This window comes from Cicer arietinum, chromosome 3 (genome assembly GCF_000331145.2).
Source record: "Cicer arietinum cultivar CDC Frontier isolate Library 1 chromosome 3, Cicar.CDCFrontier_v2.0, whole genome shotgun sequence".
NCBI classification, from domain to species: domain Eukaryota; kingdom Viridiplantae; phylum Streptophyta; class Magnoliopsida; order Fabales; family Fabaceae; genus Cicer; species Cicer arietinum.
This window is the reverse complement of record NC_021162.2, coordinates 73848404-73862217: the sequence shown is the minus strand read 5'-3', so window position 1 is coordinate 73862217 and position 13814 is coordinate 73848404. Positions and strand designations below refer to the sequence as shown.

The 13814-nt window shown below is 30.7% G+C and overlaps 2 protein-coding genes across 7 annotated transcripts; both read right to left on the bottom strand.

Moving 5' to 3' along the window:
- Nucleotides 1–569: 569 nt before the first annotated feature.
- Nucleotides 570–4005, bottom strand: LOC101513253 (uncharacterized). Of its 4 annotated transcripts, none has more exons than XM_073365775.1 (4): nucleotides 3818–4005; nucleotides 2306–3665; nucleotides 1107–2220; nucleotides 570–1012 (listed from the first exon to the last, which is right to left on the bottom strand). In XM_073365775.1, exons 2-4 carry the CDS (start codon nucleotides 2541–2543, stop codon nucleotides 853–855), a joined length of 1512 nt encoding a protein of 503 aa, XP_073221876.1. In that variant the 5' UTR covers nucleotides 2544–3665; nucleotides 3818–4005; the 3' UTR covers nucleotides 570–852. The 4 variants fall into 4 exon arrangements, with proteins under 4 accessions (XP_073221876.1, XP_073221875.1, XP_073221877.1 ...); XM_073365774.1 differs by having other exon boundaries at nucleotides 2306–3649; XM_073365776.1 differs by having other exon boundaries at nucleotides 2306–3111.
- A 1327-nt stretch (nucleotides 4006–5332) lies between these two features.
- LOC101512928 (probable sugar phosphate/phosphate translocator At3g17430) lies at nucleotides 5333–11320 on the bottom strand. 3 transcript variants are annotated; one of them, XM_004494407.4, is made up of 10 exons: nucleotides 11186–11320; nucleotides 10213–10321; nucleotides 9991–10098; nucleotides 9770–9801; nucleotides 9644–9694; nucleotides 8727–8788; nucleotides 8358–8619; nucleotides 7679–7944; nucleotides 7488–7576; nucleotides 5333–5921 (listed from the first exon to the last, which is right to left on the bottom strand). In XM_004494407.4, the coding sequence occupies exons 2-10, from the start codon at nucleotides 10312–10314 to the stop codon at nucleotides 5766–5768; spliced, it is 1128 nt and encodes a 375-aa protein (XP_004494464.1). In that variant the 5' UTR covers nucleotides 10315–10321; nucleotides 11186–11320; the 3' UTR covers nucleotides 5333–5765. The 3 variants fall into 3 exon arrangements, with proteins under 3 accessions (XP_004494464.1, XP_073222800.1, XP_027188818.1); XM_073366699.1 differs by having other exon boundaries at nucleotides 5333–5912; XM_027333017.2 differs by lacking the exon at nucleotides 11186–11320 and adding an exon at nucleotides 10515–10646.
- Between the last annotated feature and the right edge of the window lie 2494 nt (nucleotides 11321–13814).

The following is a 13814-nucleotide window of genomic DNA, read 5'->3' as shown; positions in this document are numbered from 1 at the left end:
ACACTGAAAATTAAATTTTTATAAAGTTTTCTAACATTGAAAATTTTCAACACTGATAATCATTATATATCGTTATATTACATGTCACATTATTTAAAGTTTATCACATCCTCATTTTTTAATTAAAAAATTAAGATGAAAAATCAAAACTTTCAGATTTTAAACTAAGAATGACCAATTTTATGAATTAGTAAAAATAAATAAATTAAAAATGCAATTAATAATTATTTAAAACAACGTTCATTCAATTTAGGATCCCTAATATGGACCTAAAATGGGTCTAAAAGTGAACCTCCAGTTTTAGTAAAATATCACATGTCTTCCTTGCTTTTGCAAAAATCCACTATTATGATGGTAGGGATCTACCTTTAAATCCTTTTTGAGGTTCATATTTACCAAATGTAGATAAATGGGTCTGCCGAATTTGAGCCGCCAATGTGGCAAACTACAATTTAAATCTAGAAAGAAGCATTCATATTTAGTATCCAACAATTCTGAGTAAATTTGCCTTAAATAAAAGGACACATGTAGATTCATCCAAAAAAAATAAATTAAAATCTTGCCTAAACTGCATGAAAAGGAAACTTGAGATTATAGAGAATTCTACGACATATATCAACAAAAAGTCCACCACTAAACAGATGGAAATGTCCATAAGTGTATACATCTTTAAACCTTTCATCATTCAAAAAATTTGCCTACATTATCCCTAACTATAGAGAAGTTCATATCCATGTCAAACCTTTCATTGAGTTGCAACATTATATATGTATGTTGTTTGTGACTATAATAGTTACTTCGGTCAAATGATCAAAATTTTGATCTAGACTAAGACCAAAATTACTATTTGTATCAATTATCATCTGTAAGTGAAATAGTAATCGGCTGCCATCCAAAATGATTATGTAAAATCCATTTCTTGACTGTGATTATAATCTCCAAAATCTTAAGTACATCACCCAACACAAGCTCTCCAAGGCACAATACCTTAAGAATTAAAGATGCTTCATATCTAGTAAAAACATATAAAAGATAAAAGATGATTACATCAGTAACTTCACAACTAAAAAAACTTTAAAGACCTTAAGAAAACAACAAAGATGTACCTGCAACGAGATGCCAAAATCGATGATCTTCCTGGGGATGAAGTAAGGAATTGCTTAATTCTAACCCATATTGGATCTGGGAAATGACTCGAATCTCCGCCTAAAGGGTTCACACACTTCCAGAGATTCCCATTTGCAACAACATACAAATACAATGCACCAAAGCGTCGCTTCACTACCCTTTGTTGTTCTATTGCACAATCTAAAGCCTTCATAACATCAATTGTCTGAAACTTGGGATCACCATATCGAATACAATCGGTTATATTTTCTTCAGTAGGAAAAATCATTTCATTCTTGAGAGTATTCAAAGTTACAATAATAACATCAACCGCTCCTTGTACTTGCTCACATGATGATACCGTTGGCAAACTCTTAACTCTCCTTACAATATGAATCTTCTGGTTCAAATTCCCATTAAACTGTACTTTTGATGATGCAGTTAAGCTTCTACTTATTGGTTTAGAACCTTCTTTGGTTTCCCTCACTACAATTGGGGAACTTCCATGTAAAACATTAATTGCAGACAAAATAGGTGCATGGTCATAAGTAGAAGATATTGGGAGCATTATTTGCCTGTTATTATGATGTAGATCATGACTATCATTTAATTTGCAACAAGTAATGCTTGTTGTTGAGTCCATAGTAATTGGGATTATTGCGGGGTTGTCATTACTAGAAAAGAATTCATGTGGTGCTAATCGAAACAATTTTGATGTCTTTGAATGTTCAGGATTAGGAATTGAATTGTTATTGTCACTCTCTGGTTCTATTTTCGAGTTCGAGGTTATCGATGATTTTGGTTGATATCCAAGTTTGCTAGGGTTTTGATTTTGAAGGGTATCGTTGTTGTTGGGTTCAGTGAAGTGAGGGGGGCCACCAGCAATCAGTGTGGGCCACAGCCAGGCAATTTTAGCGGCGGCAGTAAGAGATGCAGAAGCTCGTAATGGTTGAGCAAGAAGAATGTTGTACCTTCTCATTCGAAGTTGATGAAGCGCATTTGAGAAGTCTCTATCACCAGAAATCAACAAATAGTTTGCAGGGGCAGGATTGTCTACAGCCCATAGCAGCATGTCAACAAGTATCTTAACATTGTTACCTGCATCTTTTACACCTGAAATTAAAAAATGAAACACAATTAGGCAAACGTGAATAAATAAATAGAGTTTGATTTGATTTGAGATATAAATGAACGGTACCGGCGGGGACGTGGTTGAGGGAGATGCCAGTTGAAGAGAGCGCGTGCTGAACGTTAAAGGGGATGCGAGTGGTGTCGCCGTAAGCGGAGATGGAGATTGGGCCTTGGAAGTTAGTGTTGAAGAGAGCGGAGGCAATGTTTTGAGCAATGGAGTTAGCGTTGAAATTTTTAGGAACTTGACAGTTTTCGATGTCCCACCAAACTGAAATCTTCGCCGACAAGTATGCATCTTCCATCATCAAACAACCTTGATCACTTTTTATTTTGTACTCAGCTTCTTCATACTATACTATTATCTATGTACTACTAGAAATCTATGGCTTGTGCTGTATGCGATCTCCTAATGATTATGAATAAGAAATTGGTCATTTCTATCACCAAAAAGCTCATGTGTCAAAAAGAAAGAAGAGAAGGCAACACACATCAACTACATAAGGTGGATAACTGTGTATAAGTCCATATTTACATTTCTCAAAATAAGTGAATTTCTATTTACTTTTTCATCATAGAGTGCACATAATGTAATTCAATGGTACAAGTTATACCAGAACATATTACAGTTGACCAAGATATGTCTTAACACCCAATACACAATTTCCCCCACTTGACAGTAAACTGCCAACAAAACTATAACAAGACACTAATACAGTTTTATTCAAAAACTAAAAATCAACACCCATCATAAATACAACATGAACAGCAATTCCCGCAAAAAAAGAATTATCGGCTCGCACTTTTTGTTCCTTCCATACCAGTACACCAGTTCAACATTCTACACCCAATCATCAGCTTATTTTTCCTTGATACCTAGTGAGCGAATTTTTTAACTAACACAAAATAAGAGAATAAAGGTAGAGCACTGATAGTGTAAAAAATTGAAATGTTTTGATGTAAAAACTGTACAATATGACGTGACAAATTGAATTATTACGATAGAGACCCAGGAATTACATAATGAAAATGGAATTTTATTAAATAAAAGTTATGAGCATCAAGCTCTACAATGGTGAGAACAGCAAGAAAAAGAAAGAAAACCACAGTTCCAAGAACTCCTACCAGAGCATAATCTGCTCTTAATCCAGAGAGAGACTCTCGTAACTGACAAACAATATTTTTTTTCTGAATGATTTTTTAACTACCTTTTCCTCACTCTTATAACAGAAATACCCTAAAAATCAGGGAGGATTCTAACAGACTGAATATTCCCTCCCTTTCCAACAGATTCTAGAAGGTGTGAATTGGGTCCTCAAACCCAATGGACCGTCGTGTCCTATCAGATTATGATTGGATTAAGTTGCTGATGAACATTCACTTTAAGTTGTTTTACATTGTAATTGCACACTACCTATCAAGTTAGAGCACTGCATTAAAAACCATTTCTATAAGTGGTAGTGAATACTACAAATTACTCAAATATTTTGTTTAAAAGAAAAGAAGCATATAAAAGTACAGAATGTGAATTCGTCATAGAATGAAAACGAAATTGAAGAGCATATGGAGATTAATATGTGACCTGAAGTGAAGCCTCGAACGAGAAAGTAGGTATTTGAGAGACGCGAAGGAGACCAGAGGGAGGGAACTACTACTACTCACGTATTTTAGGAATAATTGCTAAATCTTTTTTAATTCATTTTGCCAACACAAATTGCCGCCTAATTCCACTATAATCCCGTCTAAACATCTTCCATAACCTTTACTAAAATGAAATTACAAAGACATATGTTAGTATAAATAAATTAGGATTAAAAACAGAAAGTTATATATTTCTCTATATATTAAAATAAAATATAATCATGATTATCGTTATCGTTATATATTAATCTTATAATGTATTTAAAAAAAAAAAAAATTCGCCAAATCACACACGGTAAAATTGCAGTATCATGCATCTAATTAAAAATAATAATACAAACATTAAATCTCAATAATTTTTTGACCGATTCAAAGGAACCCTTTTTATATGGAGAGATGAGATATCAATATTGATGTATATTATAAATTAAAAGACTATATTGTATAGAGTATTTATATAATCTTTACATAAATTTAAAATTAGTTGACACATTATTAGAGTGCATTAAAATTAAATTAATACAATAAAAGTATTCAAGACATTAACTTGATATATATAAAAAATATATTAGATATTTAATAGTTAAATTTAATAAAAGAAAATCAAATAAAAGGTTATTAAACGGTATAATATTACGTCAGTATAACTTAATTTGTCTCGGAGAGTTTTACAATTAGTGTATACAAGTATTTCCAACGTTAGATAAATCTACATCTTATAGTCATACAATACACTCTCTCTACATATAATTATTTTTCCTTTCACCCAAAGTGTTTCGTCCCTCCTTCTCCGGTGTGTACGGCTCTGCGACTACTAATAAAACAGGTGTGAAACAGCTATTTGGATTCTCACTCTCGTAAAAACTATATGAACATTACACTGCAGAACAATCATTCTCCCTAGTATTGGATTATTCAAACTCGTCTCAATTTGGATAGAGAAGACCCATTTTGATTTGGTCTAGATTTTTCTTAAAATTAAAACTCAAAACGGAGACAGATATAATATTAATATTATTTTTAAATTTTATATACATATACATTATACATATTCAATTATATTTAATAATTTTCAAATATTAAAAATTATGATATTCTCTTTATAAAAAATATGTTGTCAATATTTTTTTATTTTATAATAATTATTTCATTATACCAATTATAATTAATATAATTCTTAAATTTATTATTTTATATATATAAGTGAATGTAGTTAAATTTATTATTTTATATATATAAGTGAATGTAGGTGCATGTAGAAATCTCAAACTCCGTCATGAACGTAGTGAATACTTCAATTTTACATTGAATAAAAAAAAAATTCCGACTAACTAGATGTGAGAGTGAAAGAGCTAAAATGTCACTAGTCATACCTATGTCACCCAGTTGCCATGCCTAGGATAAATATAATTATTCTATTACATTCAAATTGTTATTCTAAGTTTTAAGATGGAGATTGATCACCTGTAAAATAAGAAGCCATAGCATTGTTAAAATAGTTAAAAAGAAATATTGAGTACACTAGCAATTTGAGAATCGTCGATCGATCGAAGTTATTTCGGTCTATGTGGAATAAATAGAACCTTCATTGCATGGTCCAGCCAAAGACTATACAAGAATGAATCAATTTACTAATGAATACTTTTAACATTAAAGAAATCAACTCTACCGAAATAATATGTATGTTTCCTCTGCTCTGTTTTTCTTTCTCCTTTTGTTTTCTCTCTTCTTCTTAAGGAGGTCTTTGTGTGTTCTTTTTGGAAGAAAAGTTAAGACAAACACTTGATTTGGTTCCTTTAAGATCTTTGACACTTAAAATTGAGATTGTTGATAAGCTAACTGGCTTTCTTCCAAGATGAATATTCTTTTGCCTCTAAACTAGATTGCTACTAAGCTGGCTTTCTTCCAAGATGAGATATCCGTGAAGAATACATTAAAGGTGCTTCTTCGTCAAAATGAGAATGAGAATCAGAAACTGAATCATTCCATAGAGTATCCTCATTTCTGTTCACATTATCTTCTTCCTTTTTCTCCATCTGCAGCTCCTATATATTAATTGAAAAGGTAAAAGAACAAAAAGTTGAACCAATAAATATGATTCCTTAAATAACGTACACTAGTATAAATTGCAATTATACATGAATCAAGAGCTATGTTACTAGTGAATAAAACTCAAACACAACAGCAGAAAGGAGAGGGGAAAGGTGAGATCAGATTAACAACTAGCATTTGCTATAAGAGAAAGGAGAAAGGTGGCCAGACTAAATATAAAAAAGTACCAGCACTTATCGCATACAAAGGTTTCTGCCATGTTATCAAAATTCACAAAAGAAATGAGGGTTAAAGGCTTAAAGTTAAAGAGGAAATACTGTGCACTTTGTTACGCAGAATGACGACCTCACTGGAAATCAATGGAAACAAAATGGAAAGGTATGAAATTAACCTTATCAATTCAGTTTGCCAGCTTTGTGAACGGAAAGATTTTCCAAGCCATTCATTTGTTTGATACATGGAACTAATGTGTAACACTTGAGATGGGGAAAAATTTATTGCTTGAAGAATCCCACAGCATAATCCATTATATATATATACACACACACACACACATAAGATTTACAATTTAAAATTGAAAACAACTTGAAAAAAACTAAGGAAGCTAAATATACAAGAAATAAAACAATATATAATTGTAGTGATAAATAGATTTTATTTGTCGCTGAACACTCTCCTCGAGCAGGTGCATACAAATCATATGGACCAAACACGAACTGAGTATGATGAACTTGAAAATATTATATGAGAATGTCTGAAAGCTGGTCACTAGTGAAATTCTTAAGAGACTAGGCTTGATGCAATGTGAAAAAACCTTGATTATCGTAATACAATTTCATCTCATCAATAGTTTTCAACAGTAGCAAAATCAAACTTGATATGAATCCCTCCCGACAAAAAGAAAGAAGGTTAGTTTTTATCATGTATAATCAATAGTGTTGAAATTCAACTTTTGTATAGTCTATAACAAGTTATCAAGTTATCTCTGATATCTTTTTCACTCCACCAAGAACACCCAAAATGGATCACCACGGTTCAAGATACAGTCTAAACAAAAAATGAAAGGTCATTGTATGTGAAACTGCGTGGATAGAGTCAAGAACTCCATTCTGAACACAAAGCTCAATCTTTATCATGATAAAGGTCAAATTTGGTCTAGAGGGCTTCAACAGTGTTGTCAATTGTAGATTGTGGAAAATATTTGGTTAAATTCCGCTATAAAACAGTGTTATAGCGCCAATATAGTCATTATTTAACAACATTTTGAACTATAGCCTCTAGCTGACAGCACGGTGTATCAATACTAACATAAATTTCATTTCACTGAGAATGAAATCACCAGCCCCTCTCCTTCCTCTTTAGAAAGAAATGGTCATGGAATGGAATCACCTTTCCATCCTTTTTTTCTACCAACATAGATGAGAATGTGAATGGGATAAAGCACTAATACATGAATTCCATTTTAAAAACAACAAAAGATAACAGAGTCAAAGACATTTAAGTAATGCATGAATACAGATCAAGCTACAAAACAAGCAAAATTTACTGAGAAAGCTGACCTTTGTTGATTCATCTGGGATAATTTGAAGTTGAGATATGCGCACATCCCTGATCTTCAAGTAGTTGTAACAAACAACACCACTTAAAGCTGACCATTCAAAAATAATTCATATAAAAAGACACTTAGAAGAAATCCATGCAAAAAATGAAATTTAAACTGCCGAAATCTTTTCAATAATGAAGCATATACCAATAGCATAGCCAATAACATTAAGTCCTGTAATCTTAGATTCGGGAAATAAGACAGTTGAAAGAGAGATAAGTAGCCAGTCTTTCAAAACTCCAGCCACTCGAATAGTTACGGCCCCAGTTCTACCAATCACTAAGAATGTCGAGAAGTTCAATGCCAAAGCACAAAGCGCATTTGAAAAAAATATCCAGAAGTTAAACTGCATATGAGGAGCTTCCATCTCAGGCTTCTCAAGGATATACCATGGAATAAAAAGGAATACAAAGCTGCATACAATAATGAGTAAATGATCATTATTCAGTCCGATAAAATAATGATATAAGTTTGAACTTAATGTACCCACTGACATTTTCAATACATAAGGGGTATCCCAAAAAATGTGCCTCTCAGCCCCAAAAAATAATAAAATAAGTTTGAACTTAATGTACCCACCGACATTTTCAACATATGGGTATCCCAAAAAATGTGCCTCTTAGCTCCAGCTAATTCAAAGTTCAAACACACACAAAATACGCTAGTGAGGAATGCTTAGCTCACCATTTTCAGTGACGATATAAAAGCACAAGTCAAAACCAACATTAACTAAAATCAATTTAATAGGTTTCATGAGCTCTTTTTCCCTCCCACCAATATAAGCAGAACTACATATGGGCTTTCAAATGCATAAGAACAGAACTACCTGCATGGTGCTATGTAATACAAGCTGGTAATAGGATTTAGTGTCAAGCCCTTATTTTGAAGAAGAACTTGAGTTAAGACCAGCCTGAATGCTTCAGCAGCTATTCCTGAGACTTGATAAATTGTGCCAAGCACATTAAAATGAATTTCCCCATAGGAGGAAATGACAACTCCAACACTGACCAACACCATGTTCCAGAATACATCACACCTTAACTTCTCAGTTCCACAAGTAACAGCCACGAGAAATGTTGCCACTGGCACTGTAAATGAAAAAATAAATAAATCAAAAAAGCAAAGGAACAATCTTCCAATAAGAAATACTATACAAAAAGTCAGACAAAAATATGATAAACAAATATTGACTCACTCAGGGCTTTAAGCATCTGGATGAAAGCCACAGAAATGTACAAATAAGCAGTGTTCCCAAACCTAAACAGACAATAATTCAATTAAAATAATATATACAATATACAGTCATGCATCGGGAAGGTAATTTTCAAAATATTTAACAAAATTTCATTTGATTTTAAGATAAATAAGTAAATAACATATGGTGCAATATAAAAACAATTGATTTCATGAAAATCTCAACCTAAATCTAAATGATATACAATTTGCGATTTTAAAATGGTTTGTAGAACTTCAGGAAAACTGTTATGAAATCACAAGTTCTATCAGCTGATTTCTATCAAAGATGAGTAGTCAATAGGATGAATAACAAATATATGATTATTGATGTACTGTAGTATGTTACCTAAATCTTCTTAATTTATACAACCACAAACAGAAATTAGTGATTATATATGTTCCAGACCATATTTGTTTCATCCAAATTTATAACGAAACCTTTTGTTGTAATTTTATCAGACAATTTCCAACTGAATGCAGAAGGAGATCAACATAACGAATAACATATAAGATTCTGATAAAATGCTGGTTAAATCTTCGCATATCTACAAATCAAAATTTACAACATCCCAAAAACATGAACATTCATGCACACAAAAAGACTTTCATGATCCAAATATGAGTTTCTGAAAATGAAGATCCCAAGCTGGAAGCATAAATCTTGATCCTGATAACCCTGGTCAGACTTTTATATTAAATTAGGAGACAAAAACACTAGAGCATCAACTTTGCTAAAATGCCAGGGAAAATTAACACTGACATCAGCTATATTTCACCATCATAGAATTGAACAGAGGGGACTGTATAAGATGCATACACAATACACTTTACAAATAGCTTAATTACAACTTTTGATCAATAGCATCTACTGCTTACCACAGACTTGCTGCAAAGAAGGCGCTTATAGGGACCACACAAGTTGTATATCTGCAAATTAAACATTTTGTGTGAAGCCAGAAATACTACATGAAATGTGAAACAGGGTGTCTGTAGAATTCTTACATATGAAATGTCATTTTGATAGGCGATACAACCTGCAAAAATTGAAAAGATGAAAAAGAAATGCCATCCAGTTAGTTAAGTCATATTTCAAAGAAAAGCTAATGTATATTAAGGGAATAACAGTAAGAAGTAACAGAATAATAAATAAGAGGTATACAAAGAAAGGGGGGAAAAAGCTAGTCTAAAACTAAGTGATGTGAAAAGCTCCAACAGACTCGTACCTTCAGAACACGGATCAGGACGAAGGCAACCCCACCAGAAAAAGCCATGTGAATCATAGTGAGTGTTATTGGAAATGGAAAATTAAAATACAGCGTTGAGAGCACCCACTGCAATAAACCAATGCCCACAAAAGGAAAAAGGTTAAGCAAAATATATTACAGTACAAGACAAATCACAAAACATAATAAAAATAAATTGTTGGCAAATCTGCGACGTCATACCTTGTTATACAAAATAACACCCGAGGAAAGTGAAATGTAAACCAGAAGGTATATGTATGTCAGAAGATGCTGCCTATTCATTAACGTCGCAATGACTGCCATATCTACCCTGCAAAACATAATACATTCTAGTATGTAACAGATCTATAGACATAAAAACACGGCTATCGCCTATCCCTGTTTAATATCATTGTGGCACAACCAACTTCATTAAAACTGTAATTGTTTTTCAAAGACCTAAGTTGGGTATGGAGTAACTATTATGAATAAAACATGAGAAAGCAATGATAATATCATAATACCTAAAAAATGTAAACTTTTTCTTTCACTGCCATGTATCATTGAATCAATTAACAAGTATTCCCTTCCAATTATAATTTCCCCTTCCAAACTCACTTCTAGTAAAGATTAAATATGAAATAGACAGGAATGGGAATCACTTATATAAAGCTCATTATTATTACCAGCAAGTAGAGAATTACTTAGCTAGAAAGGCATTTATAATCATATAATTTTTTTATTTTTTCCTAAAAAATGCAAAGTATAAAGTAAAGTGCTTTACTCAAATTAGGAAAAGCATACTCCAAATCGATCTTTATATTAATATATTTTAAGCTAAAGCTAAAATGTTTGTCTAAGAGCAAAACATCTCAGTGTTGCACCGACCAACATTCGTGTGACCTATAAACCTTGTAGCTAAAACGAGGATACTGTATGATTCGTTATGTGTATGGAAAGTTCAGAAACTTCGAACACAGTTTCGATTTAATATTTAAAATGCTGAATTAAAATGACAGAAAACAAAATCATAATTAAAAAAATAAAAATAATAATTACTGTAGGAATAGAAAAATCAGTGGGATTCAGAGTAGGGATTAACAAAAAGAAATCGAACGAAAATCATATATATAACGAAACGTGAATAACGAAGAGAGAAGAAAGAGAGAAGAGAGAGAGAGAGAGATGTTATTACCGAGTAATGCTGGTGCAGTGATCTGAAAAATGGAAGGGGGAAATGCAGAGAGATTTGAGAAAGAGAGTAATAAAGCGAACAAAATTGTAAGAACTGGAAACGATAAATCCGAGATTTTGTTCTTTCACTCCAAAGGGAAAGATTTTTTTTACATAAATTCATTCATTTTTTTAGTTTAATCGTCTAAAAGTACCGTATTGATAATTTTAGAGTTAATTATAATCAAAATCAAATGTTATCTTATTATTATTGACGTTATAACTGATTTACGGTATATAAATTAAATGTTAATTTTTATTTATTTATTATCGACTAAGAATATAAATAGGTTAGATGGGACTCTAGTTTTACAATAATATTTAACTAATATTTTTTATCTTAATCATTTGATTAAATCAATTAGAGAAAATAATGATAACATGTTGGTATATGGTAGAGATGAACAAATTAGATTAATTCGTTCTGTTTCAACTCGTTTCGCATTAACTCGTATAAAAAGGGCGGAAAGGGCCATCTAAAGGTGTTGAAAATCTTACCAGCCTCTTTGTGTATAGCAGGCCAACGGATTAGCGGGTTGGTCCGTCAATGGTTATTTTTAAAAAAAAAACATTAATCAAATTATTCCAAAAAAAAGAGTTAAAATTATAAAAAAAAAAATAAAGAATTAATAGACAAATTGGTCCATAAAATTAATAATGTCTGTCAAATTAGTCATTGAATTTTACAAATCGATAAATATATCACTGAAGATATCAATCAAAACAATACTTCTATAAATTATTATCGTTATAATTTTTTATGTGACACTATGATTGAATATATAGTTTATCAATGTTATTCCACATTATTGTCATATTCTCGAGTATAAATTTATCGATAAAATTTTATCATCTTATTGACAAATATTTTTAGTAATTGTAATTATGTATAGACTAATTAACGATAAATTAGTCCATGAAATATTTAAATTTCATATGAAATTTAGTTCATTTTGTGATATCATTAATGTGAGATCAACGCAAGGATATCACATATTTAATTAACATGTCGCATGACAGTCTATAACTATAAAAGTTTAAATATGAACTATTTTGATTAATATTTTGTAATTTCATATATATATTTTTCAATTTATAAAATTCGAAAATTAATTTGATCGATGTTTGCAATTTCAAATATCATATTATTATTGCTTATTTACTCAATAAATAAGTATAAAGACAATTTAAAGAAAAATATGTAACATTTGATCCACTAAAAATATAAAAATTATCATTTAAACGTTCACATTTTATCTTCTAAAAATCTATAATAAGTCAAGGAGACATCAAACACAACATCATCCTTTTACTATTTTTCTTAACCTCTTTTTTCCATCAAAGATGGACGATTTAAGATTATATTTTGGCATAAATCATCCTTCCAACTTGATTTTTTCCTCCTTTTACAAAAATAAGTGGTTTTTACATTTTTGTTCTATGGTTTTATCTTGTGATTTTGTTGTCCAAGTGCGACATTATTGTATCCATCGTCTTAGTGCGACGTTTTTATTTCTCGTCTCATTGCAATGTTTGTTGTTTGTTTTCAAACTTGCACTTTATGTGATTTTTGAAATGACTAAGAAAAACTCACTTAGTCGATATCATATTTTGAGTAAGATACTTATGTGTATTGTTAGCATATTTTTTACTTTCTTGTTGATCTCAAAATATGAATTAGAAATGTGTCAACCTATGATCAATTTTATTGCATTATTCTCATCATTTGAATGAAATTTATTCTCTTGTAAACATAAAAATCTCAACAAGACATCAAAAATAAAAAGTTAATGAGTTCAACAACCGACAAATTATTAGAAATACGAGGTTAAAAGTATGCAACTAAGACAATTAATTTAAATTAATTTTTTGTTCTCTATTATGTGGAGAAGAAAAATGCAAATGAATTGTAACTTATAAATAAAAATAAGTATAAAAAATAGCTCTTTTATTTTTTATGTTAACTTGTTGGGCTAACTATTATTGACAAGCTCAAAATCTCAACTCATTTCAACTAAAAAATTGACTAATCAAGACGACCCAACAAGTCCAACCCATTTTTGCCATCTCTAGTGTTAGGTTAAAAAATAAGTAACATAATATTGATTATTATTTCAATTAGGATTAAAAATATTTATATTATTTATATATAGGCTAAATTACATTCGTGGTCCTTTAACTTAATTTCAGGTAACGTTTTAGTCATTTATCTTTTTTTTTTCCCAACTTGGTCCTTTATTTTAATTTTAAGTGACAATTTAATATTTTATGTTTTAAAATTTCAACAATGTTATCCTTTTTTATACAAAAATTCAAAAAAAAATTCAATCAAAACTCATAAAATTAATTATATTCTTCAATATAATACAAATTTCATCAAATTTGTAACGCAAATCTTCAAATAAACTCATATTTTCATACTTTATTTGATATTGTTAGGAATAAAGGACTAAATCGGGAAAAAAAAAAGATAAAAGACTAAAACGTGACCTGAAATTAAGTTAAGGGACCACAGATGTAATTTAGCCTTTATATATATATATATATATATATATATATATATATATATATATATACACAAAAAAACTAGA